This window comes from Ursus maritimus, unplaced genomic scaffold, assembly GCF_017311325.1.
Source record: "Ursus maritimus isolate PB19 unplaced genomic scaffold, ASM1731132v1 scaffold_13, whole genome shotgun sequence".
NCBI classification, from domain to species: Eukaryota; Metazoa; Chordata; class Mammalia; order Carnivora; family Ursidae; genus Ursus; species Ursus maritimus.
The window spans coordinates 55,453,903-55,481,442 of NW_024423675.1; the positions used below are offsets into that span (position 1 = coordinate 55,453,903).

The following is a 27,540-nucleotide window of genomic DNA, read 5'->3' on the forward strand; positions in this document are numbered from 1 at the left end:
GGGGGGGTCTATCCTTTAAAAGACTATCCTTTAGGGATTGATGTGGAAGAATTGACTTTTTCTTGGTACTTTTGAGGTGGAATTCTTCCTGTGTGCACGTCCACAGGCAACATACTCAGTTAAGCAATTTGAAACAGTCTTGTTCACGGTCATTTAGTTAACAAGAAAACTTAAAAACAAGTACAACAACTTATAAAATCTTGAAGATAACAGAAGAAAATGAATCCATTCTTTCCTAGGGGTAATTACTTCTGCAGCTGTTTAAAGGTGGGTGCTGTGCTCTGGGGGATCCAGATCTCCATCAGAGCAGATGGAGATGTTGAACAAAGGTCTGAATGTCGTTATTAACCGCTGGGGCTGCAATGAATGTTGGACCGTTATAAATGTTACGTAGACTGGAATGCTTTAGTAAGCAGTATGTATGCTCTTAATTTTAAAAAAAGCTTGGATTTTATCTTTTTGGGGTGGAATATTCCTATGGTAACCACGCCCATAGAGATAAAACTCATTTCCTGGATCTTCTCTTTAAAAAGAGTTTTTAAAATGCAGATTGGATGGATCAGGGTCTCCTGGCATATTGTTTCTAAAGGTCTAGGTGTTACGAAGGGAGAACTTTATAGAACTGAAATAGTGTGAAGCAATACCTGTTTAAGTCCTTTAACTCAAAATTTGATACTTAAATAATAGTCGCTCAATAGATATTTATTGAATGAGTTTCACACTTCTTAAAATGAGAAGGCTTAAAACTGCAAATAGACTTTTGCCTCCTATTGAACCGTTTTCTTTGGTATACTATATTTTAACAGGGCTATAAATCCTACTTCTTTTTTAGCTTTTCCCTTCTGTTCTTTTTGAGCAAATATAAAATCCATTTTAAATGCTAATAAGAATATACATAGGAACAGATTTTAGGAGTAATGCGTGGATTTTGTAAGAATTTATTCTCCAACTGTATTGGTTTGCCAGATAGTGGTGCGTCTTCTAATATTAAAAAAAGCGTTCATCACTGAGATACATGAGACATGGTAAGCCTTTTCTTTTCAGATCTTTAGGGAATAACTAATAGGTGCGTGCATGTGTGTGTGTGCGTGTGTGTGTGTGTGTGTGTGTGCGTGCACGCCCCCGTACATTTACTAGGGAAAAAACATTTCTTGACTACTGTGGAAGGGGGATAATAGAAGTTCATCTTCTCATTTAAATTTTATTTAAAATCTACAATAATGAAAGTGTATCATGTCCAATAATTGAAAATTTCACGAATTAACTTCATATTAATATCTGTGTTGAAGATAATCATCGGGTCTATAATGTATGAACATGGATAGACTCACAATGAAGGAGAATCCAAGTGCTGTTTATCTTTATTAAAGATGCACCATCAATCGGTTGGCATTTGCTTTCAGAAGGGTCCATTTTTTGAACACAGATGGGCCAGAGATCTCTTTCTCTCTGTAATGATAGTATTGGTGCTGGAGTCATGAAAGGATAATATCTAGTTCATGACGTCGCTTAGGACAATGAGTTTAGAAGTGTTCTATCAAAACCTCATGCTTCTTTTCTAAAATCCTTCAGTAAGTTTTTAAATAGAGTGGATTTGAAATTGAGAACAAACAGACCTTGAGTGTGGTTACAATCTATACTACTTTAGTGGTCTAGCCTGCCCACACCCAGAACCTTTTTCCATCTCTTGGGAAGATTCCTCTTATTCTAGTGTCTTAAAAGATTGTATTCCCTGGGGCGCCTAGGTGGCTCAGTTAAGCATCTGACTTGGTTTCAGCTCAGGTCCTGATCTCATAGGTCATGGGATCCAGCCCCACGTGGGGGTCAGCACTGGACAGGGAGTTTGTTTGAAGATTCTCTCCCTCTGCCCTCCCCCCCCACTCTCTAAAGGAATAAAATAAATCTTAAAAAAAAAAAGATTTTATTCCCTAGTATCATCTTACTAACATATTTCTTTCTTTTTTTAAAAAAAAATAGAGGTAGAGAAGGAGACAGGAAGAGTGGCCTGGAAGCTGTGAATTTTTTTTTTTTTTTTCCTTTTAAGGGTGGTTTCTATTCTGAACAGGGTCTGTGACCTTAGACAATTTAACATTTTTTCAGATCTTGGTTCTCAGCAGTGTAGTGGAGGAACTATTCTAGATCTTGGAAGAGGAACCCTTCATGCTCTAATGTCTCATAATTTGTCTCCTTTTTAAAAAATATTCTATTAGATACTTTATAAAATACTCAGAACATCCCCCCTCCCAATTTTGCCATATGCATTTTAAATTTATAATTTATGTCAATGTATATTATTTATAATTTATTGAATTCATAAGCATGAATTTTTATTGGTTGCAGTTAGCTTAACTAACTCCTATTTTGCTTTCATTTATAGAATGCCTTATATGACAGTCGACTAAACCATTCTTTTTATTTGCCAGTGAACACACTGAGAGCCTCTTTCCATTCTGTAGGGAGTGGCTTTGTTTCTAGGCCCCCCTCCTCTTATTTCTATAAGGTGAGCTTCCAGGTTCCTGACAGAATCGGAAGGGCTTGGGTTTTGTAGTCAAGACAGGAACTTGAATCCCCAGTCTGCCACTTACACAAGATAAGTGGCTTAACTTGTAAGCCTTCTTCTACAAATTGTCTAGAAGGCTGTTAAGGGCATGCTTTTATAAGTCGTGCTAATTTTGATGCCACTGGGAACAAGTAAGTGTTCAGATGCAACTGCCATATCACTGATATTGTAGAGTTTACTTGGACAGGCGAACGATGGTATCTTAAGTTTGCTCTTTGCATTCCTTTAGTTTATTAAAGGAGATAATATATTTCCATTTGTTGATGTATTGGTTTAATTTCACATTATGAATGGTGCTTATTGCCCACTTTATCTGTTGGGGTCTTACTGCTTTAAAACTCATGGTTTATATTTTTACATTTCCAGCAGTCCCTTAGCTATCTAATTTTTCCAATTTTTTTCCTTGCTAATAGTGTCCTCTTTTGGGGTTCCAGGCAGAGGTCCCAGTCCCGACTTAACCTGACGTGCCCTGATGATAACACAGAATCTTGGGTTTTGGTGGGTAAAGCATTCTACCTGAGGTTGGGACCCAGTTTCTTGTGGCTGCTTTCTTTTGTCCACACATGCTGTTTATTTAACAAACACGTAGGGCTTAGTCTGTTCCAGGGCTTGTTTCAGACACTTCACAAATATCAACTTGTGTAATCCTCTCAACAGCCAACTGAGGCACACTCTGAACAGGGGAGCAGCTTGGCTCAGGTCACACAGCTTCGGTAAGCGGAGCCAGGGTTGAAATCTTGGAGATCAGGCTTCAGAGATGATGGGCTTTACCTCCCTGGGGTTACTGTGACGGAGCAGGCTATGTTTTTCCCTTTAGGATGTGGACTGGTCATAACCCGGATTTGGCTGTCCTGTAAGCTCACCCCTAACATTTGCAGGGCCCAGGGCAAAAATATAAATGAGGATCCACATACCACATGTCAAAATATTTTAAATCTATTAAGCTAATAAGCTGTTAGATGAAATGCTATATCCCGTTTCCTGACAATTAAACCACCATCATGATCACGACGGCCAAATCTGAGCTTAGGATTCTTTTTTTTTTTTTTTTTTTTTTAAAGATTTTATTTATTTATGTGACAGAGAGACAGCCAGCGAGAGAGGGAACACAGCAGGCGAGTGAGAGAGGAAGAAGCAGGCTCCCAGCGGAGGAGCCCGATGTGGGACTCGATCCCGGAACGCCGGGATCACGCCCTGAGCCGAAGGCAGACGCTTTAACGACTGCGCTACCCAGGCGCCCCTGAGCTTAGGATTCTTAAACCTTAGACCTTCCAGGCCAGAAGGTGGCGATGCAGGGAGCACCCGCTTCCAGCCTGTCGTCTTCTCACGCCTGGCTGACCCTCCACCTTGAGGGGCCTCCAGTACACGCATGGGATTGTCCAGCTCTGTCCCTGCCCCCCAGCCTTCATCGTAACAAGTGCCCGTTGGCTTGCTTCTAGGCCTTGAGCTTGGATCCCAGGGCAGGGGAGACATTGATTTCAGGTACGTTTCTTTCTTCTTTTTTTTTTTTTAAGATTTTATTTATTTATTTGACAGAGATAGGACAGCCAGCGAGAGAGGGAACACAAGCAGGGGGAGTGGGAGAGGAAGAAGCAGGCTCATAGCGGAGGAGCCTGATGTAGGGCTCGATCCCATAACGCCGGGATCACGCCCTGAGCCGAAGGCAGACGCTTAACCGCTGCACCACCCAGGCGCCCCTTTAAAGATTTTTTTAATGTATTTATCTGTCAGAGAGAGAGCACAAGCAGGGCGAATGGCAGGCAGAGGGAGAAGTGGGCTCCCCAATGAGCAGGGAGCCCAATGTGGGACTCGATCCCAGGACCATGGGATCATGCCCTGAGCCAAAGGCAGACACTTAACCAACTGAGCCACCCAAGCGTCTTCAGGTATGTTTCTACTCTTGGTCCTGTAGGGAGGAGAAGGCCTGAGGAGGGCCAGAATAGGACTCCCAGAAGTGAGGGGTTCTTTGGCCTACGTCTAATGGTGTTATCGCTCATAGGGATTCTTTGAAGCAGTTGCCTTTCCCCTGATGCCTCTTGTGTGTAGACTTGATCCAATCTGTGCTCTCTTCCTCCACTTTATGTTACTACTCTCGAGGTTCAGGCTAGTCAAACGTGAGTTCAGTAATTTACTTAGTATTATGCTTAAGGTGCTAGGTATGTAAGAGGTGCTGTCGCCACCCTCATGAGTTTTATAGAGTTTTTTTTTATTGGCTTAGCCGTCACTAGCTTCCCACGGCATAGCCCGCATTCATGTTGCATAAAAGTGCAGAGGAGACTGGCAAAGAACGTTGAGGATTTCTTCCTGATTAGCCCAAGACTGAGGCTTTAGGAAGGAGGTGATGAGAGCAAATGGGAAGTCGAGGCTCTTCAAAAGGAGGGTTTGGGGGCACCTGGGTGGCGCAGTTGTTAAGCGCCTGCCTTCGGCTCAGGGCGTGATCCTGGCGATCTGGGATCGAGGCCCGCATCAGGCTCCTCCGCTGGGAGCCTGCCTCTTCCTCTCCCACTCCCCCTGCTTGTGTTCCCTCTCTCGCTGGCTGTCTCTCTCTCTGTGTCAAATAAATAAATAAAATCTTAAAAAAAAAAAAAAAAGGAGTGTTTGTCTCCTGCTACAGATGGTGAGGAGTTAGGGTTTGGGAAGTAAGGGAGACTCACATCAGATGGAAAACTAGAGAAGGTAACAGGGGTCAGCTCTCACTGCAGGCTGCAGTAAATTGGACTTGCAATGTTGACACCTGGCTAGAGCAGAAATCCGGGTGGATGCAGACTGCACTGAAAACATGAAAAATGGTGGGACTTGATGGTGCATCAGCGTGGGGATGAGCAAGGAGCAGAAAAGCCCAAGATGATCCCCAGGTGTCTAGGTTCTTGCACGTAGGATATTCTTCCTTTCCTGGGAGGGAGTAGTATCAAGAAAAGATGGCCCAGTTGTTGGGGCCAAATGGAAGGAAAGAGCAAGAAAAGCAGTGATTTGTTCTTTGTAATGCTAATAACTGAAATTAATTGGATTCTTACTATGTGTCAGGTGCTTTCTTAAGCATTTAACATACACAAACTTGGAATCCTCTTTCTACCAATGGCCAAAACAGGCTTTGAGAGATTAAGGAGCTCCCCACAATTGGGGAGGTGGGAGAGAATGAGAATGAGAATAAAGACAAAGCCCAGGGTTAGAAACCATGAACAGGATGAGTTTTTTCTGAACTCAAACTGGTACTTACAACCAAGCCTCCAATCTGGGAGTCCAATTTCCAGTGTCAGGTTCTGTGGGCTTCACTCCAAAATATATGACAGATTGGGTATTGCTGTCCCCAGGGTCTCCTCCCTGATTCCAGTCTCCCTGCCTCCATTCTTGGTTTCTCTCATTTCATTGTCCACTTTGCAGCCAGACTGATGGTTTGGGCGGTTTTTAAGTTGGCTTATGTCAACTGACATCTGGTAAAGCAGACAAATCTCAAGTGTGTAGCTTTGATGGATTCTTACAAAATGAACATATGTGTAAAGAGCTCCCAGGTCAGTTTGTAGAACATTCCCAGTGCCTCCCTCATGGCCTCTTCCAATGATTACTCTTTGCTCTAGAAGAATCCTGTCCCCTTCAAAATTCGTATGTTGAAGCCCTAACCCCCATTGTAACTGTATTTGAAGATAGGCTCGATGAGGAGGTAATCAAGGTCAAGTGTAGTCATAGAGTGGGACCTGATTGAGAAGGTTTGTATCCTTACAAGAGAGGAGACACCAGAGAGTGTTCTTTCTCATTGTGTGTGTGTGGGTGTCCCCTTCTTCCTTTGACATGTGAATGCACGTGAGAAGGCGGCCATCTACAAGCTAAGAAGCAGGCCCTCACCAGAAGTCAAATTGGCTCGCACCTTGATGTGGGACTCCCAGCCTCCAGACCTGTGAGAAATTTCTGCTGCTTAAAGCACCCAGGCTGTGGTGTTTTGTTAGAGCGGCTCAAGCTGACCAATACAGAGACTTTGGAAACTGAACTTAGAAGGTCAGTGAGGAGAACAGAATGCAAGAAAGCTGTATGAGTATGTAGTGGTCTAGGTTTCCAGATTCCATGAACTTATTTTAAGAATAGTGGGAAGAATGGGAGCCTGGGTGGCTCAGTCAGGTTAAGTGTCCAACTCTTGATTTTGGCTCAGGCCATGGTCTCAGGGTCGTGGGATCGAGCCCCATGCCTCGTCGTGGAGTCTGCTTAAGATTCTCTGCCCTTCCCTCTGCCCCAGTCCCCCCACATGCTCTCTTTCTCAAATACTTTTTTTAAAGAGTCTTTAAAAAAATAGTGCGAAGAGTGTCATTTATGAAGCAACAGAGTGGGGAGTGTATTGGGGTCAAGTAAGACTGATTCTAATTCCGTCATACAAACTTAACTATTAAAGCAGCATGTTGTCCCCTTCTCCCATAGGCAGTCACTGGAGACATTTGTTAATTTGTTTTTCAGCCATTATTATGTGATTGGATACCAAGTAATATTTTTCTGTCTCGGCAGTAATTCACTTCATTGAGTTTGTCATTGAACTATTTTTTCCTTGCCAGAAGATGATCGTACACATTAGAACTGCATTTCATTTTCTCTCTTTTTCAAACTACTGATTATCAGAGAGCTTCTAATCCTCAATGGAGAGTTTATGGAAAAGAGGAAAAGGATGCTTTTTAGAAGAATAAAACACATACTTGAGACGAATATTAAAACAACCGAAGTTTTTTTTGCAGTAACTTGTCTGGTAATCTACTCTTGTTTAGAAAAATTTGTTTTTACCAAAATGGGGGGTTAGATTAAAGTCAGATAAAATTGGAAAATAACACCATTCAAATAACACCATTCAAACACCATTCTGTGTGCTTAGATAAGACATTTGAATTAGAGAACGTGGGTAATTATGGAAAGAAGGCATTTACGATAAACCTACGCGCTATCTTGGTAAGATGCCTGTGTTACTTTGGAGAAAATGAAGTTTGAAATCTACCTTTCATCCTCGTAATACTGTTCAGTGTTGTGATACATTAGGAATGATGTCATTTTAATATAGTTCTTCCAGGGCACCTGGGTGGCCCACTAGGTTAAGTGTCTGACTCTTGGTTTTGGCCTAGGTCATGATCTCAGGGTTCCGAGTTCGAGCACTGCGTTGGGCTCCGTGTTCAGCACAGTCTGAGACTCTCTGCCTCACCCTCTTCATCTGCCCCTCCCCCTGCTTGTGTGTGCCCTCTCTCTCTCTCAAATAAATAAAATCTTTCAAAAAATAATACAGTGCTTTCACTGTGGTGTATAGGTAGTTATATATTTTGTATCACAAAATAAAATTATTATCTTTAAAAAATCTTTCCTTCTGGAAATAATTTACTTTGCTTATGAGGTTTTTGCCATGTGGGTAAGGAATTGGCCATCTTTTTTTTTTTTTTTTTTTTAAAGATTTTAGTGGCCCCTGGGTGGCTCAGTGCGTTAAGCATCTGCCTTTGACTTGGGTCATATAATCTCGGGGTCCTGGGATCGAGCCCTACGTTGGGCTCTTTGCTCGTCGGGGAGCCTGTTTCTCCCTCTCCACATGCCTGCTGCTCCCCCTGCTTGTGCTCTTTCTCTCTGACAAATAAATACATTTTTAAAAAGATTTTATTTATTTACTTGACAGAGCGAGAGGGCGTGACCAGAAGCAGGGGGAGCCACAGAAGGAGGGGGAGAAGCAGGGAGCCCAACACAGGTCTCGATCCCAGGACCCTGAGATCATGACCTGAGCAGAAAGCAGACACTTAACTGAGCCACCCAGGTGTCCCGGCCATCTCTTGTTTAGATACTAGTTATTTATCGAAGCATTTGTGGACAAAACAAAAAAGCTAGTCTGCTCTGTCTATCCAGGTGTCAAAGCAGATCATTTGCTTGTTCTGACTGAGCTTCCTGAATGTGACCTATTTTAGAAGGTTCGAGCTCAGAGTTCTGGGTTTATACTTTAGAGAGTAAAACAGACAAGAGCCAGAGCTGCCAGTGTGGACCTGAGCAAGATCCCCGAGTGTTGGCCTGGTGGAGCTGGCTGAGACGGGTGCACATTTATTAAAGAGCCAAGAGCACATGGTTTAAAGTGACTTTTCACACAGTAGGTGCTAAGGTTAATTAAGTGCTATTGTAAAGTTGGTAGTTAGAACTCAGGATTGCAGAGGTCTTCTGAAATACTTAATTCATATCTTTGTTGGGTTTGGGGATTCGGGATGCATCGGTCTTGTGTCGCACTGCCCGCACCCTAACCACCCCCATCCCGAAGGAACAACTTCTGCACTGGACAGAGGGAGTTCCTCCCAGATTAATGCTTCGGCCTCCTCGATCGGGACAAGATTCCTTGCGTGTGTTTATGTGGGGAATGAGGTCTACTCCGTGTTCCCCTTTATTGCTGATAAAGCTAAAAATCACGGTATTAATAGCATTACTAGATGTTCTCTATGATGGCTGGCAGCGCTAAAAGCTATTTTGACAGGTATAACTTATGATTTATAAATTAGGTTAATGGATTCCTTTTTTACTGGAAAACGCACTTGTATATGATCACTTATATTCAAGCAATAATTAACTACCAGCGACAAGTGCAGATGAAGAGATTGAAGCTAATACTCTCCACCCCACGCTGAGGAGATGGTGATACAGCTTTGTTTCTCTGCAAATTCATCGCTTCGCCAGAGTGTGCTTTTAGCTGGGTCAGGATTTTTAGAGTGCTTGCTTATATATTAGTGAATATTCTGACCCCTCTGTATGTGTCCAAAGGCAGAAGCACGAGGGAAGAATTTGGTAGCAAAACCGAGCAAACAAAGGAAAAAAGCCTTGTAGTTGGTGTGCTTTTCCTAGGGCTTTGCCAATGATTAAGCTTTTCACGACGTCTGCTTTTCTCCTTCCAGCGAAGTGAGGTAGATCTCAGAAGAAGGTTGGTGTGTGTGCAGTGTAACTTATTTGGAACTTTGAGACATTTTTAGACACCAGGAAAATAGGCAGGAGCGGCGCCCGGGTGGTTCATGAGCTCAGGGTCGTGAGATCGAGCCAAGCATGGGGCTCTGTGCTCGGTGGGGAGTCTGCTTGAGATTCTCTCTCTCCCCCTCTTTTCTCACTCTGCTCCTCCCCCCACTTACACACACTTTCTATAATATAAATCTTCAAAAAAAAAAAAAAGGAAAGAAAAGATTTCGGAGCTGCCATATTTGTGTCTAGGTGTTGTCTTTCCTCGAGTGTCTTGATTAATGCAGTCTGAACCAGCGGAGGTTTACCTGAGAAAAGCAGCATGACGGCCCTTGAGTGTAGATGCTGTGGGGGCTGGATTTCGTAGTGGGAGGACGGAGGGGCGTCGCAGGCTCTGCTTCCTTCCCCAGGTTTTGTTAATAGGCTTGTCCTGGCTCTTTCAGACAAAGAGCGAGAGATGCTGAACTTGCCTGGACTTGTTGTGTCACCTGGATTGTGACTCTGCTCCTTGGGTAACGTGCTGATTAGTAGGTTTAGGGTTTGTGTCAGTTTTGTTTTAGTATCTTTCCCTTCGTCCAGAAGGCAGGGCTTGGGAAGAGGCATTTGAGCGAGATTACTCGGATGCTTACTGTTTGTTGACAGAAGAAACACATCGACCAATATAAACCTGTTCTTAGAAGAGTCACTATTTCTTTATGGAAAAAAACGGTTTAGTGTCTCTCCATGCTTATGGGACCTAGTATCATGGCGTTCCTTCTCTGTGAGTCCGGGTAGCTTGATCAAGGCCATTTGGGTGACAGAACACCGGGCAGTGCCGGGAGGCCAAGATGCCGTCTTTGCTGAGCGCCCTGTAAGGGGGCTGGGTGACAGATCCTTCCAGCATAGCACTGCTGCACCAGCCGGACACCGAGATGAGACAAGTTTCAGGCTGGCCGGCCGGACATGAGCAGCGGTGCCTGCTGCCATCTCTTCTCTTGCACCCTGGTCCCCCCAACCTCACCTCTACCCCGCCTCCACTCTTAAGTCCGTACCAGGGGAAAACGTCAAGCCAAGCCGATTGATCCCTGGCGCTAAGGTCTCAACCTGCAGTGAGGCTGCCTTGCTGTCTTTTTTATGAAATGCCACTTCCCTTTCTGCTACCCTCGGTGGGGACTCCCAGCCTTCATCAGTTTCTTGTATTCACCTCTCCCCCTCCTCCTGTAAACTTACCTGCAGGGAAACTGCATCCCTGGGCGTGTAAACTTATCTCCCACAATCTCACCTGCTTTCTGATTTGTCTTCGCTTTGAGAGCTGTTTTCCACTTGCGGCAAATGACCAAAGCCAGCGTCCCCTTCCACCCACTGACCGTCCCCTCTGGTCAGTATCATGTCTCTGGGACAGTGGCTGCCCTTGGGAATCACCTGAGCAGCGTTGGAAACTACAAATACCTGGGTACCATTCCCCCCATGCTGATTTCATGGGGGCAGGCGTGGCCACAGCCACGGTGCAAAAGTGTCATCCCCGCTTTATAGGCTCAGGAAGAGAAATGGGCTCGCCTGGCTCCCCGCTCCTAAGGAGGCTCAGCTGGGTTGCCCACGCCCGTCCATTCACTGCGCTACGTCGGCCTGCTGCGTCTAGAGAAACCGGCCTGCTGCGTCTAGAGAAACCGGGTAGCACTTTTACCCGTTAAGGGAATGGTCCTGCCATCACCTGCCTTTCTTGAATCCGTGGGCCGAGGCCGTCTTTGTTTGACTGCGACCAGACTTTTCCTGATAAACACTGGCTGAGCTCAGGGACCGGCAGTACTGCATTCACGTCACTTGTAGTTTGGTTTGCAGCAGGCCGGCTGCATTCCGGGGAGTGCAGGGCGAAGCACACACGTCAGAGAAACCCATTTCAATTTATCATTTTAATTCTGCTGTTAACCGTCCGCCAGCCCTAAATGGATTCCCCAAAATGGCTCCTTCAAGTCCATCATCAGAGCTAAACGTGTAATAACTTTATTAAGTAATCCATGCCGTGCTGTAGAGGAAACTTTCTTTAGTTTTTTTTTTTTTTGCTTTGTTTTTGTTTTTGCTTTTTTTTTTTTTTTGCATCGAAGGAGGCATTTCTGGGAGCCCCCGGGATGGCTTAGCATAGCTCTCACGGCCCCCTCTCGTCCTTCCTCGCCGAGTGCCTTCCATCCTAAAAGCTCCGGGCGGGAGAGGCTCTGGCAGGGGGACTCCCTGCTTGGCAGGCTTCAGCAAGAAGCAGATGTGAGGCAGACATTTAATCAATTGAAAAGCAGTTGAGAATTCAGTCTGGGAAGCTCTAGTTACGCTCTGCAGCAAACACAGCTCGGCACTCTGGCTCAGCAATGTGTGGCTTTTCTAGTCTGTATCAGGATTTTTTTTCGGTGACTGTGCTAGAAATATTTGCAGTCAAACATTGGAGGATAGCAGTTGTTGATTCTTTGTTAAATGACATTATCTTAGATGGGCCATCTTTAAAAATTAAGTTGGTTCTACTGAAAATAAGACAGGCAATTTTGCCTGTTGATTTTCAATCAAAGGGAGCCACATCCTTAGAACTGAAGTAGCAAAAGGGTGATCGATAACTTCGCTCTACCTGGATTTTAATCAGCAGTTATTTTATTATTTTTTAAAATTTTTTTAGATTTTTTAAATTTATTTATTCTACAGAGATAGAGACAGCCAGCGAGAGAGGGAACACAAGCAGGGGGAGTGGGAGAGGAAGAAGCAGGCTCATAGTGGAAGAGCCTGATGTGGGGCTCAATCCCATAACGCCGGGATCACGCCGGGAGCCGAAGGCGGATGCTTAATGACTGCACCACCCAGGCGCCCCTAATCAGCAGTTATTTTAAACAGTGTAGTTCAAAGGCAGTACAGCCACTAAATTTACATACTGATCATATATGTTGTTTACCTTTGACCTCAATTATGCTCCTAATTAAATATTGCTTAGGTTGGGCAAAGCTCCCAGTAAACTTAGTCTCATTTCTACTGCCTTGGGCTGCTTGAACAGGATGGGAGAAGAGCTGCTTACAAGACACCCTCGTGTGCCTCCCACTTGTCTGTGTCTTCCCTCCCGCATATAGGCGATGGGCCGCTGCCACTGGACACTCACTCCATCCCAGATGTGTATTTTATTTTGGATATTGGAGTTTACTGTGCAAAGTTCGGTGCTGCAGATTTTTCATAACTTACTCCCTCTCTGAAGTTTCTGATGCTGACGTCATAGGGATACATCTTTGATTAGAAGAAGTAATAATAGCACCGGAAGGTGTCTGAAGCTTACAATCTACATGTTACTGGAGATGATGCTGGTTTTCTTCTTTGTCAAAACTGTTCATCTGTCAGGCTAAGAAACTAGTTAGCCTTTCTAAGGCATGCAGTGGATTTCAGAACTTTTTTTGCATTATTGAATTCCTAAGCAAGGATATGATATAATATTTTGCTACCTAATACCAGATCCCTTTGAGAGGATCTTAATGAGTATAGTGACTTGAATGTGATGTCTGTAGGATGAAGTGGGAATTGGGATCTTGACTTCTGCATATACCATGAACCAAACGAGTATGAGCTCGATGGGACTCAAAAGGAACATGGCATGAGAATAGTCAGAAATGTCTCAGAATAGTCAGAGTGCTTTTAAGCTACTCATTTTCATTGTTCTCTTCATAGTAATACTTTGATTATTTTGCATTTGGGATCTGCAGGGGCCTGTGAAGTCAATATGGCAAGTGGTTTACCTTGTGTATCTTGCGGGTGCAATAACTCAGATGGGGGAAATAACCTGTCTTAGACATTCATAATAAATGTCGTTACACTAGAAAATAATGCTTTAGGGAACCGTATCCTAAGGTGTCTAACTTGGCCAGATCTGGAGAGTCCACAGTCAAATAACTAACCAACAGATGTTAGGTGCCTACTATGGTTAAACATGCAAGTTCCGCATTGCTTGGAAGCTTAACAAGAAAGTAATTAACCCGAAAGTAGTTAATTCAAAACTTTGACTTGTTGCGTTGCTTCGTCTGTTTCCCCAAGTGGACATGCTGGTTCAACCATGGTTCACTTGAATATCTGTATTAGGAAGGCTATATCCAACATTAGTACGATCATATTTTCTTGGTTTAAGGGAAGTCGGGGCGGGGGGAAGAATAAAGTCCAACCCTTAGAGTTCTTTCTGATTCTACGAGTCTGAGTCGTGGTTCTTAGCCAGGAGTGTTAGGACCACCACCTAGACGAGGCACATGTTGGGGTGGAGAACGCCAGGAAAGCCTCATGTCCTGCAAATTCCAGCACCTGGTTTCCACACAGGAGGATGCTGGTGGCGTCTAGGATTCACGTGTTTCTTTTTGTTGTTTTATGGCGCATCTCTCTGTCCCAAGCGCGATACAGACCTAAATGTTGCAGGAGCTCCAGACATTGCCAGGTAGGCCTTTCACGTACTGGAATTATGGTAGACCCGCTTCGCACCGTGAAGAGCTGTAGTGGGTAGGTGGTACTTTTTCTTTCCCTTATCTCAAGCAGAGATCTTATAAATTCCCTTTGTCTGAAATCAGCATGGTGGATCTCCCACCTCACCAGATTGAGAGCTCTGTTTTCTTTCACATACTTTCCCAGAGAACTGAAGATCTTTAATATTTTTTAAAACAACTGTAACTTTTTAAAGTACGGGAATATCTGACTGAAAAAACATATTGCATTTACCCTGGTGTCTTTAGTTACAGGGGCTGTTAATAGATGTGACTCAAGGGTTCTTTGGATAAGTCGTTTTAGAAAATGTTACAATGGGGCGCCTGGCTGGCTTAGTCAGTAGAGCATGTGACTCTTGATCTCAGGGTTGTGAGTTCGAGCCCTCGCACTGGGCGTAGAGATTACTTAGAAATAAAATCTTAAAAAAATGTTAAAATGATTTCCTCCTTAGAGATTCAGAGTACAGACAAAGACTGCACTAGATCAGCGTTTTCCAAGATGATTTGAGCCCAGAATACTACTGAGGTAATGCCTGGCACACTGCTATCGATAGACCTGGTGTATTGATATTCTCGGATACCAGTTTGAAAAATGCTGATCATCGAGATTTAGAGGCCTAGTTTGTACTTAACATTCGGAATAGAGTTCACCCGTAGTGGCCAAGGCCTTGGGATTTACATAAACAAAAAGAGAGGGGCGCCTCGGTGGCTCAGTTATTAAGCGTCTGCCTTCAGCACAGGGCATGGGATCGAGCCCCGCATCGGGCTCCCTGCGCTGCTGGGAGCCTGCTTCTCCCTCTCCCATTCCCCCTGCTTGTGTTCCCTGTCTTGCTGGCTGTCTCTCTCTTTGTCAAATAAATAAATAAATAATCTTAAAAAAAAAAAAAAGATACATTATTTTCTATTTTTAACTACTTGATTATTTGAATAGTAGCATTCAGTTGAATTAAATTAATTTGGCATGCTAGAAGCATTAACTACTGAATTAACGGATCTCTCTCCACTCTCATTCTTTCTCATGTCTAGGAATGACTCTGGGCTGGCTATATTCCTCCTGAAACTACATTAAGGATTTCAATGAGTTTTGCTGAAAATTATAAGAAGTAGGGAAATCATAAAGGTAGATACTGCTTAAAAAAAAAAAAAAGAAGAAATAGAGAAATCAGAGAGTTGTAGACAGTGGCCAGAGACCGTGTATCTGGTATTAAATACCCTTCACTAAGCGGCATTTAAGGACCCGCAAGCTCATGTGCTGTGCAGGTAATATTCCAGAAACGTTACTTAGATAGTGAGCATTGAAATTTCAGAAGCGTGGTTAGTCAGATCGTGTGTTTTCTTTACATGCGGCTGCAGGGATGGGAACCACATTGACTCTAGATGTTGGTGATGAGACGCCCACCCCCTTTTCTGGGTACTTCAGATGAACTCATGTTTAATGTCAATAACCAGTAAGGAGATGTTTTTGTTTGTTGGTTTTGTTTTGCTCAATATATGAGTGGGAAGAAATAGCATGAAAGTAAAAGCAAGCAGAGGTTTTATTTAAAGGTCAGATGCTTCGGGGCATCAGGATTTTAAGAGATGGAATTGCTGCCTTATAGGAGAGCCTCTTCGAGGAGGAGAAATTGGGATCAGAAAGCTCCCCAAACGTCATTTCTCAGAGATAAGGACATCTAAAGAGAGAAAGAGCTTGCTCGCCAGTGGGATGGGACGGGTGAGGAGCAGAGGGAGAGGGCAAGAGAGATTCTCAAGCAGACCCTGCGCTGAGGGGGGAGCCCTGATCTCACAACCCTGAGATTACAACCCGAGCTGAAATCAAAAGTCAGCACTTAGCCGACTGAGTCACCCAGACACCCCAAAAACATCTTATTTTTAGAGGTCACTAAAATCACTCCTGACCCAGGGTATGCAGTTTCATGTGGTTTAAGAGCTTTTGGTGCAACGTTTTGACAGTACCTCTGAAACTTGAGAAGCAGGTAACTTTCTCTCTTGAAAATGCCTTGCAAGTTTAAAGGTCTCCTTCAGTTTTTTGTTTTGTGGATTACCTTGCATCCTTTCTAAATTCATGGAATATGAAATAATATAACACCCACGTACCTATCACCCAGTTTCAGCTATGATCAACATTTTACTAATCTTACTTTGTCAAATATACATTTATATATATATATATATTTATTTTTAAAATATTTTATTTATTTATTTGACAGAGATAGAGACAGCCAGCGAGAGAGGGAACACAAGCAGGGGGAGTGGGAGAGGAAGAAGCAGGCTCATATCGGAGGAGCCTGATGTGGGGCTCGATCCCATAATGCTGGGATCACGCCCTGAGCTGAAGGCAGACGCTTAACCGCTATGCCACCCAGGCGCCTCTATATTTTTTTAAAAGATTTTATTTATTTGAGAGAGTGAGAGTGCACGCGGGGGGAGGGGCAGAGGGAGAGGGAGAAGCAGACTCCCCACTGAGCAGGGAGCCCGCTGCTGGGCTTGATCCCAGGAAGCTGGGATCATGACCTGAGTCGAAGGCAGATGCTTAACCGACCGAGCCACCCAGGCACCCCAGTCTTATTTTGTCAAATTTTAATTTTTATGTTTTATTTGCTTATCTTAAAACCAATACAAGATATGTTGTCTGCACATCGGTCATTATATACCTAATAGTTGAAGACTCTATAAAAGAATGTGACCACGTTATTATTGTCCGACATTACAGAAATTGACAACTTTTTTGGAATCTTAAGAAAACCTTTATAAATTATTTTATCATTCTTCTTTGTGTTAGTTTTATTTCTGCATCTCAGAGGTGGACTGTCCTTGAGCCACCCCGGTGGTTTCATACCCAGACGGAGTGTCTCTAAGGCTAACTTGTTAGAAAGCTCGGCTGTGTAGGGAAAGGCGTAGAGGGATTAAAGAATTCAGTCCAGTTAGCTCACAAAAATTAGGGCTGTGGCTCATCTAAAATTTATATAAATGTGCGTTAGCGATGGAGTCATCAGTTTCTACATTTAGCCTTCCGCTTATTTCTAGAAATTTTAAAAATAGTTTGGGAAATTCTCTTTGCGCTTGTGTTTAAATAAAAGAGAGGGCTGAAATAGTTTCACCATATTCAGTTGTGCACTGTTCGGACAGTGTGGTTCTAGATCGAATATGCTGTTTGGAGCTGTGGTTGTTGGCTTATATAAAATAACTCTTCAGTCATAAAAATGGTCAATTTTTTTCTTTTTTTTACTTTTATGTTAGATCTCCACCCAAAATGAGGCTTGAACTCACAACCCTCAGATCAAGAGCTGCATGCTCTACCAGCTGAGCCAGCCAGGTGCCCCCAGATGGTCAACTTTTGAAGCGGTGTTGATAGATGGGCTCCTTAATATCATGCAGCTCTGCGTCCGTGTCCTGGTGGGCTTCTGTGTCGTCTCTTTCTTGCAGCAGGATACCTGGCCTTTGCTACCCGAGGGTCAGACCAACCAGGAACGCCAGGCAGGAGGGCCTACATCTCCTGAGTCGTTGTTTCCTTGTGGCCAAGTCTGTCCCCAGGCTCTGGCCATCTTACTGTAGTGGTGCCCTGGTGGCTTGAGCTTGCAACCCCATTCGCGTGCGGGATCGGGCTTAGCAAGATGCATTCTCTGTACGCAGCTGTGTCTAATATTGTTGGGTCCCCTTGTCATTTCAAATCGAATGCCTCCTTCGACACCCTCCCTCCTCACTGCAAACACGAAAAATTTTAAGAGGTGGCCTTAGTATGATATAAAAATACTGAAGTAGAATACATACCTTGGTTTGTGCAGGTGGAGCGGGGCTTGAACAGTGGCTTCTGAGAGCTTTTCAGTTGAGAATGAGAACTTGCCCAAATACGATTCCATTTGAATCTCAAGCGGTCTAAAAACTGAGATGGTCTTAGTCCCCATTTATAATTGGGAGATTGAGCTCAGAGTGAGGGCTAATGGGAATGGAACCATCCTCTGGTCTCTGTTTCCCCCATACTTTCTGTGGTTAAAAACAAAACAAAACAAAAAACCAAACCAAACCAAAACAACAAAAAACCAACTCTGGTGTGTCTCCTCCATTTAGACCTTTATGTAAACGGCCTTGCCCCTCTCCTACCCAGACTGTGAGAAAATTAGAGGATTAGAAGTCTTCGTGCTAGATCTGTTGAGTGCAGAGAGTTGACCAGTCAGGCAAGAGTTCTTTCAGCTTTCACTTTAGAAGGGGAAACGGGCCTGGGACAAGTAGTTAGTTCCCTTTAGATCATAGTTGACAGTAGGTGGTATAATCAAAACAAGTATAATTTAGGTTAACACTTGACTTATTACAAACTTAACATGTGTCGGGGAATGTTCCAAATGTTCTGTGAGGTAGATAAAATGAATTTTTTACAAAGAAAGGGAGGTAGGAGAGTCTGAATAATGCACCCAAGGTCGCAGATCAGACCCTGTTTTCCTGGCCACCTCCCCTTTGCTGGCCTGGAGCCACCATGTTTTAGGCTAAGACAATGACTCGACCATCATGAAATGCTGAATTGAAGTACTTGATCTTGCCCCAGAGTACCCAGCCCTCCACTATGCTTCTCTGCCTGCCTCTGAGCCCACTGTGTCATTACCCTTGAGGAAGGAATATGGATTAGTTTGCATGAACAAATTCCTAGAATATGATTTCACTGCTGAGTTCTTTCTTTTTTTTTTTTTTTTAACATTTTTTATTTATTTGACACAGAGACAGCCAGCGAGAGAGGGAACACAAGCAGGGGGAGTGGGAGAGGAAGAAGCAGGCTCATAGAGGAGGAGCCTGATGTGGGGCTCGATCCCAGGACTCCGGGATCATGCCCTGAGCCGAAGGCAGATGCTTAACCGCTGTGCCACCCAGGCGCCCCTGCTGAGTTCTTTCTTAAAGCAATTCTGTTTTCCCATGAAAATTCATGTGACTGGTAGAAATTAGAATTACAATGCTTCACTGTAAAGCAAAATTTTCTTAGCTGCCTTTTGCCCATACTAAAAATAAGCTGAAACAAAATAACTTGCAAAGGAAAAGCTCTCCCACCACCCAGTTGTAAAAGGAATCGTGTTATGTAGGTACAGAACAGAACACAAAAAAAGTAGAAAAATACAGGGTATCAAATATTCATAGTTCCTTCCCCAGTGATATTTTGATACATTGCAATATTAACAGTTTGGTAATGTTGCTATTTTATGGTATGTTCTGGTATGTATTTGTAATCATTTTTGTAATCAGTTTCCTTTTTATTTTATTTTACTTTATTTTTTAAAATATTTTATTTATTTATTTGAAAGAGTGAGCGAGCACAAGCAGGGGGAGAGGCAGGCAGAGGGAGAAGCAGGCTCCCCGCTGAGCAAGGAGCCCGATGTGAAACTCGATCCCAGGACCCTGGATCATGACCTGAGCCAAAGGCAGATGCTTAACCAACTGAGCCACCCAGGCGTCCCTAGTTTGGGTTTTAAATTGACGATTACAACATAAAATACATCTCCATACTACTATATACACTTTGTATGTACTATTTTGAATGCCAACAAGATATGTTGTAATTATCCCTCAAACTTTGGATATTTAGAATTGTTTAAGTTTTTAAATTTTTAAAAAATCTTTTGCTTTCCTAGCTCTTACTCTTTTTTGCAGTGACCTTAACTATAGTAATTAAATCCATTTCATTAAGTAAAGCATCCCCTCTTCTGTTCCTCACTTGTGTCCTAAAGGTTTATATCATGTTTAGACCTGGATTTTACAAAGCTTTCTGCTTAGATTAGTTTGAAATAAAAATGGTTACTTTATAAAAGAAGAGCAACCCTTTTGAAACCCATAATTCTGTTGGTTTTCTGTAAATGACCTCTAAATTAGAGGGAAAACCTTTTGCTTAAACATAACCCAGGCTGGTTGGTACTGTCAGGATGACTTGTGTTCTTATAGCCTGTGCCGTTTTTGTGAGACAAGTTTCCTAAGTTAGGAATTCTGCGCTTAAGAAATTCCGTACTGGGAACGCCTGGGTGGCTCAGTCGGTTAAGTGTCTGCCTTCGGCTCAGGTCATGGTCCTGGGGTGTTGGGATTGAGCCCCATGATGGGCTCCTTGCTCAGCAGGGAGTCTGCTTCTCCCTCCCCCTCTGTTCCTCCCCCCGCCCGTGCTCTCCTCTCTCTCTCTCTCTTTCTCGGTCTTTCTCTAAAATAAATAAATTTTAAAAACCTTAAAGAAAGAAAGAAAGAAAGAAAAACTCCGTACTGGGGCAGAATGCTCTCGCATTGAGGCCTTTTGTGCAGCTCAGGTCACCTGGGTCGAGTCCCAGCTTCCCTGCATCTTGGCTCAGTCCCTTTGGTTACAGTATCTCTCAGCTTTGGCTTCCTCACCTTCCTCAGCTGTCTGTAAAGTGGGGTGATGATAGTAGTTGCCTTAAGGCAGAAGGATAAATTAGCAAATGTATGTAAATCACATTTGTAAAATGGGTCCATAATACACATGTCAATATAAAAGGAGCCTTTGGTCACCTACTATAGAGCTGTGATATTCCTGGCTGGGTCTTGGTCAATATCTATATTTTATTTATTTATTTATTTTTTATTTTTTTATTTTTTTTTAAAGATTTTATTTATTTATTTGACAGAGATAGAGACAGTCAGCGAGAGAGGGAACAGAGCAGGGGGAGTGGGAGAGGAAGAAGCAGGCTCATAGCGGGAGAGCCTGATGTGGGGCTCGATTCCAGAACGCCGGGATCACGCCCTGAGCCGAAGGCAGACGCTTAACCGCTGTGCCACCCAGGCGCCCCTATATCTATTTTTTAAAGATTTATTTCAGAGAGAGAAAGAGTGAGCGAGCGAGTGAGCGGGGGAGGGGCAGAAGGAGAGGGAGAGAGCAAATCCTCAAGCTGACTCCGAGCTGAGCTTGGAGCCTGACCTGGGGCTCAGTCTACCAACCCTCAGATCAGGATCTGAGCCGAAATCAAGAGTTTGTTCACTTAACCAACTGAGCCACCCAGGAGCCCCAAGTCTTGGTCAATATTTTTGATTAAGGTGTGGCTGAGGACATTATTAATATGGTAATCACACTTGGAGATCATAGGAACAGAGGCGAAAACTCCATGAGAGCAGTTTGGTGCCTTGCTCAGATGATGAGAAAAGATTTGTGAATCCTGGAAAGCCAGGTTATTAGCAAGCTTTATAGCCCAACAATCTATGGATTTTAGGGTTCAAAGTATTTTCGCCTTTGCAATGATAAAAAGAGTAGAACGGAAACCATGCCTTCATTTGGGAATGTCCGTTATACCTCTCAATAAAAAAGAAAACTGTCTCTTCCCCGACGAAGGGCAAAGGGCAAAACGAGTCTACAAAGGCAGCATTTGTTAAAGACTTTGTGTAGTGTTATTACAGAGGTTTGTTCTTTTTTAAAAATGCTTTCATAGACCTTGGAGGGAGCTCCCGCCTTCCCTTCTTCCCTTCCTCCCTCCCTGTTAGTGCGTTGTTGTTGTCTTATTCTAAACACATAAAGGAATTAAACATTTCTCTGTAACTTGGTTTTCCCACTTAAACTGGAGACCTCTACCCACCTCGGTGTCTCTGGATTTACTGCATTCCCTGCGATGCTGTTTATGGATTGTTTTGTACGTCATTGTTCCTATACCTGCGTAAGTATGTAAACCGTATCTATTACAATAGCGTGGTGATGGGGCGCCTGGGCGGCTCCCACAGCTAAGCGTCTGACTCTTGGTTTCGGCTCAGGTCATGATCTCAAGGTCATAGGATTGAGCCATGCGTTGGCTCTGTGCTCAGCGGGGAGCCTCCTTGAGAATTATCTCCCTCCACCTCTCTGGCTGCCTCCCCTTCTCCATTGCTCCCACGTGTGCACTCTCTCTCTCCCTCTTAAAAAAAAAAAAGGGAGTGGGTTGGAGTGGGTATGCACATTTAAATTGTTTATAGCTGTTTCCAAATTGCTCTCCAAAGACATTGTTTACTGATTTATACTCCGATTTCTATTTTCTTCTGTTTGACATTTTTAAAGGCCTGCATTTTTAAAGGCTTACCTTCAAAATGCTCCCTGTTAGAATGAAGAAAAAGACATCAAAGTGTTTTCTTTAGAACTTTTGTCAGAGATTTAAAATACCCCCCAGACGGGGGCGCCTGGCTGGCCGAGTCACAAGAGCACGCCACTCTTGATCTTGGGGGTCATGAGTTTGAGTCCCACGTCGGGTGTATTTATAACTTACATAATTTTAAAAAACTGAATAAAATTCCCCCCACATAATCTTTTTTATTCAGATCATTTGTGTGTGTGTCCTTGTCATTGACTTCTGGTTGTTCCTGCTTCTATCTACTTACCAGTTCTGCTTGCTGGGTTTTGCCAGAATTGCGCTGGTCAGAGCCTCATTTACTGCCTTCACGGCAGGACTGTGGGGCCAGTCCCACCGGTGCCGGTCATGCAGTGAGGATGTAGACAGCGTCGCTTCGGTGGTGACAGAAGTTACTTCAGCAGGCTCATCTCCTCGACTCCCAGCATCCTGAGAGCGTCCAGGGCTCCTCTGTTTTATTCATTAACTCATTGAGTAAAGATTTGGATAATCCTGGGGCGCCCGGCTCGCTCAGCCAGTAGAGAGTAAGACCGCTTATTCTTGGGTTTGTGAGTGTGAGCCCCCTGTTGGGTGAAGAGATGACTTAAAGATAAAATCCTTAAAAAAGAAGGGTGCCTGGGTGGCTCAGTTGGTGAAACGTCTGACTCTTGATCTCTGCTCAGGTCTAGATCTCAGGTTTGTGAGTTCAAGCCCCATGTTGGGCCCCGCGCTGGGATGGAGCCTCCCTTGAAAAACAACAACAAAAAAAGCTTGATACTTCTACGGCTTACTCTGCAAAGGGGCTCAGAGCAAATTGTGGGCAGGTCTGCGGAGAATGAAGAGGAAACGAGAAGTCTGGTAGTTTTTCGGCAATGCTTTGGCTGCCATTTTGGATATTCTCTGTTGTTCTAATGAGAGGAAAGCACTGATTGACGCTGGAAGCATTGAGATTTCTTTTAAAGCTTGTTGAGTTGTAATGTGGTAATACTTTACGGGAATAAACTCTGGCTGACCCACTCAAAGGATATAAGCTTGAAAACATTAAGGGTTTTGATTTGCTCAGAAGAGGCGTTTAGGCTTTTTGAAGCACAAATCCAGTGGGAATCGAGGTTTTCTGGTGCTCACTGTATTTAAGTGCAGGGAGCGTGTCTTTCAAGTCTAATATCTCAAAAGTCAAGGTTCTATAACTGTATTTGTACAAGTGTAAAAGTAAGTTCAAAAGGGATGGGAAAAGCTGTGTGAAAGAATGGAGTAGACATTTCCTCTTTCTTTCTCGTTTGGAAACTTGAATCCTGATACTGCTTTCTCCCCTGAATTAGATGATGGCCCTCAGACCTCATCTGGCCCCAACATTCTCATTCCCTGTCACTAAGTTGTGTCCTTGCCTCTCTCTGTTCACCTGGGCGTAACTAATAAATAAATCCTTGTCTTTTGTGGGCATTTGAGAGAATGACTGAGGACCAAGCCAGATACGTATTAAAAAGCTTGTATTTCACGGGGCACTGTGGCTCAGTTGGTTAAGCGCCTGATTCTTGGTTTTCCACTCCGGTCCTGATATCAGGGTTATGAGAGTGAGTGCTCAGCGGGGAGTCGGCTTGGATATTCTCTGCCTCTGCCCCTCCTCCTTCAAATAACTAAGCTTCAAAGCATGTATTCTCCCTTTTCACAAATGTTTATGAATATATATATACAAAATGACAGGAAGGATTTTAATGTTAAATACAGTGGGTTTGGTTTCTTACAATTTGAGGTGACTTTAACTTACTGGTAACTCTCAGAAGTACCTGAATCTTTAACAATTATACAAATTATATAAATGGTTGGGGATGGGGGAAAAAAACCACTCTTTTTGTCACAAAAAAACCTGAATTATCCATTTACAAGGACACAAGAGATTTTGTAAATAGCGTCTCTAAGTGAAACACAGAATGGTGGGAATAATCTGAATATGGTTAGGGATGAAGCCCCATGTGTGTTGTGGAGGGTGGTGTGTCATGGGCTTTGAGTGCTCACTGGAGATACCACCTGTGGGGGTTTAAGCTTGGGTAGTCCCCTTGCATTGAGACCCAAGCTATGAATATAATAATATTGGCTCAAAACTCAGTTTTAATAATGGTCCCTGTCATTAATTGCTACCAAAGTTAATTCATCAACTGCCTTGTGGAAGTAGAGACAGTCTCCCTGTGGTCACTGGGGATAAGTAATCTGTAACTATCACACTTGGTGTATAAGGAGGGCTTGCAGGTGATCTCCGTTTTTAAGACTCATTTAATGTCATTTAATGTGCTTCGTTATATGTGTGTAACATTTAAGGGTAGAGGAAAGTTTATAGATTTTTCATGTTTAAAGACAGTTTGGCTTCCAATAAAGGTATCTTGAGTTTGACAATTCATAAAGAATTACGAGACCTTTTTCAGGAATTACAGAAATTTTCTAGGACTCTAAACTCTGTAAAACTTAAGACTTCTGGTTACTAAACGAGGGGCATAGTTTATTCCATTGAAAAATCGAGGCACTTAACCCTCTTTCTCACCATCCCCATTTAGTTTGCGGTATCATGGTGGCATACGCCAGCGTTTTTAAGGTTAGATTCATTGGCTTTCCACGGATCGCACAGTAATATGTGTTCCCTGCTTTCCTCCTCTAGCTCTTCCTCACGTTATTAATCAAATATGAGCCTGATGTGTTCACATAACTAGTGATTTTTAGTCCAAATACTCTTAAACACTGACATTTTTGCTAATGGGCATTGTGGAGACCTCCCCCTCCCCTGCTTTTGTCTTTAGGTTTCATTTAAAGACTCTACCTTTCATATTTTGGTAAGAAAAGACTTAAAGTGGAAATGTAATCTGAGTATGCTGTCTAATAAAGAGACTCAGCTTGGGCATTTTGAAGCCAACTATTCCATCTGTGGAGTAAGTATTAAAGTACGGAGGTCTTATTTCAGGAAGCAGCTCGTGCCGTTGAAGGGCAGCTTTGCTGGGAGCTGGGAACAGCCAGGTGAAATCAATTTAGCTCGGTTCAAGTCTTCTGGATTGACTGTCTTGAACCTGCTGTCCCTTCAAGGCTCCGATCAAAGTTGGTGGCTTGGCCAGGCTGCTCCGTTAGCCTGGAAGCAGCATCGAATCGTGCCAAGTGGAATGCCGTGGCTTTGAGATTTCTTGGAGTAAGCGGGTCCGGGTATTATGGAATACTCTTAATGGCATTGGCATTTTGTCATTGTGCATAACAACATCCTTCAGCGATCTGTAAGGCCGTGGGAACACCCCGGAAGTCGTTGATGGTGACTGCTGGCCTTTGGGCCGGGGTGCCTCCCTTCTAGGCTGTGGGACCTGTGGTCAGCCAACCCCGGTCTCTGTGATCACGCTGAGTTGAGTTCCAGTGTCCTCCTCTATACAATGGAAATGCTACCACCTGCCCATGTTGGTTTTGATAAAACGAGAAACGTATGTGAACTGTAAAGCTTTGTTGAAATCCTTAGATTCCTAATGGTCATTATACTATTTCTGCCATAGCCTCAAAACTTTTTACCTATATTCTCAGGATTTACAAAATGACAGAAGGGTGTATTTATATGTCTACTGTTTTTGTAACTGAAAACATGAATTGCAGAGGGTATCCTCTGGGGCAGAGGACAACTGACCATTTAAATAATATTTTAAGGAAAAAACAATGACTCACAAAAGCATGAGGGACCCATCTCTTCTTTGTTGTCTTGTCTCACGGATCTTTGAACCAGAGGGTTCCTAATTCTCCTCCCTTGTCTGCTTCCCCTGTGCGCGTTCTCACCCGCCCGTAGTGTGGGAACTGCGGTCTAGCTTTATCCGTACTTCTCCTCTGTCTGTGACTGGCTCTGTGCATGCCTCTGTCATGAGCGTTTCCCTTATTTACATGTCTGTCCTTTTTCCTGAGAAGGACGTACTGTCACTTAGGTATTCTTTGGTCAAATATGCATACCCTGCATCTAATCAATCATAAGGAAACATTTTTTAAAGAAAAAAAATCTCTCTTTTTTTTAAGTAGGCTCCACACCCAACGTGGAGCCCATCCCTGGGCTTAAACTCAACGACTCTGAGATCAAGACCTGAGCTGAGATCAGCAAGTCAGTTGCTTAACCTTACTGAGTCACCTAGGTACCCTGAAAAAAAACCCAACAATTTTAGAAGTCTGCTTTTCATAGTAGTCTGCAAGCTCAAAGGGGCTGGGGCCATGCCTGACTTACTCGTTGTATCTGGAATAGGCCTGGATGGTGGGTGTGGAGATCATGCCGGTGTTTGGATGAGTGAGTGGAAGAAGGAATGGTGTGCTCTTTTACCCCGATACAAAGCCCTTTCTGCTTGATAAGAGCTCCTGGGCTACCTTCTCTAAGGTAGCTTGGATCATTCAGACCAATGACTTAAATCTTGATCATCATTGAAAGTAAGTTTACATGGCTTTGTTTTCCCCCGTAGCTCCTCCAGAAGAATGGTCAGCTGTCTAGTGCCAATGGCTTAGCTGAGGAAGAAGAGTTCAGCCCCCAGGAGGGAGCCCTGAATGGCCAGGAGGAAGAAGCCATTGTCACAGATGGTAAGCACCTTTTCAGTCTCTGGGCAGAAGAAGTAGGGACTCTAGGGCTGACAACACCTGCTGTGAATGCACTGGAACAGTAACAACCAGGCTGGTTGGACCAGACAGTGTCCTACCTGGGGGTGGATGATATTGACAACAAAAGCAGTCCACTGGTTACAAAAGGAAGTATTTATCAGACCTTTTGGGTGGCCTCTACACTCAGGTATAGGAAATTCTGCCAATATTTGGGTATAGGAAGTGAAGTCACGTTTCTTCTTTCTTAGACATTTTCGTCTGGAACTTAGGTTGGTGGTGTTTTGTTTTGTTTTGTTTTAATTGTTGCCAGGTGGCAACTACTTGTCGGGTGTTGATGTGATTTCTTGTAGGAAACCCCAGAGTCATGGTTGCTTTAAGAGTCAGTATCTCTCACTCTGGCGAGTAGCCTGCTCCTCTTCCACGGATTTTTCTAGAAGTGTATATTTCCGGGTGCATGCCGCTCTTTGCCCAAACTATGATTTGCTGCATGTTTTCTAGCTCATGAGCCTAGAGGCCCTGTGGGGGTGCTTACTGGAAAGTGAATCACCACACTGTCACTAGTTCAGGTCAGCTCACGTGAGGTTGCAGAGACCACACATTAGGGTCAGAAGCAAGCACCTTGACCGGTAGACCCCCTTAGAGGCACCCCGGGTTGAAGAAGAAACGTCCTCTGTTCTTGAGTTCTTGTCTCTTCATTCCATTCATAAACAAAAGAGTAATTTGACAGCCACTATTGAAGATGCATAAAATGATATTTGGCGTGGAGTGAAGTGAGTTTTCTGTGCAATGTGAATAAGACAAATGAAGGGGAAAGTCCCAGGAGAGGAGACTGGCCATTGCCTTGGTTAAACGAGACCCTCCTAACATGTGGAACCTGTTCTCTTCTTGTTCAATGCCCCGTGGAGCTGCCTCAAGCCGCGAGTTGCTTTTGAAGTTGGTGGGAAGACTGATCTTTATGTAACACCACAGG

The 27,540-nt window shown here is 43.7% G+C and overlaps 1 protein-coding gene across 1 annotated transcript in view; it reads left to right on the forward strand.

The window, feature by feature from the left end:
* Window positions 1-27,540, forward strand: part of AKAP12 (A-kinase anchoring protein 12) — a 94,943-nt gene that overhangs the window by 27,367 nt on the left and 40,036 nt on the right. The window contains exon 2 of the mRNA XM_040627961.1: window positions 26,438-26,552. Within this exon, the coding sequence (XP_040483895.1) occupies window positions 26,438-26,552 (115 nt within the window). The remainder of the gene's footprint in view (window positions 1-26,437; window positions 26,553-27,540) is intronic.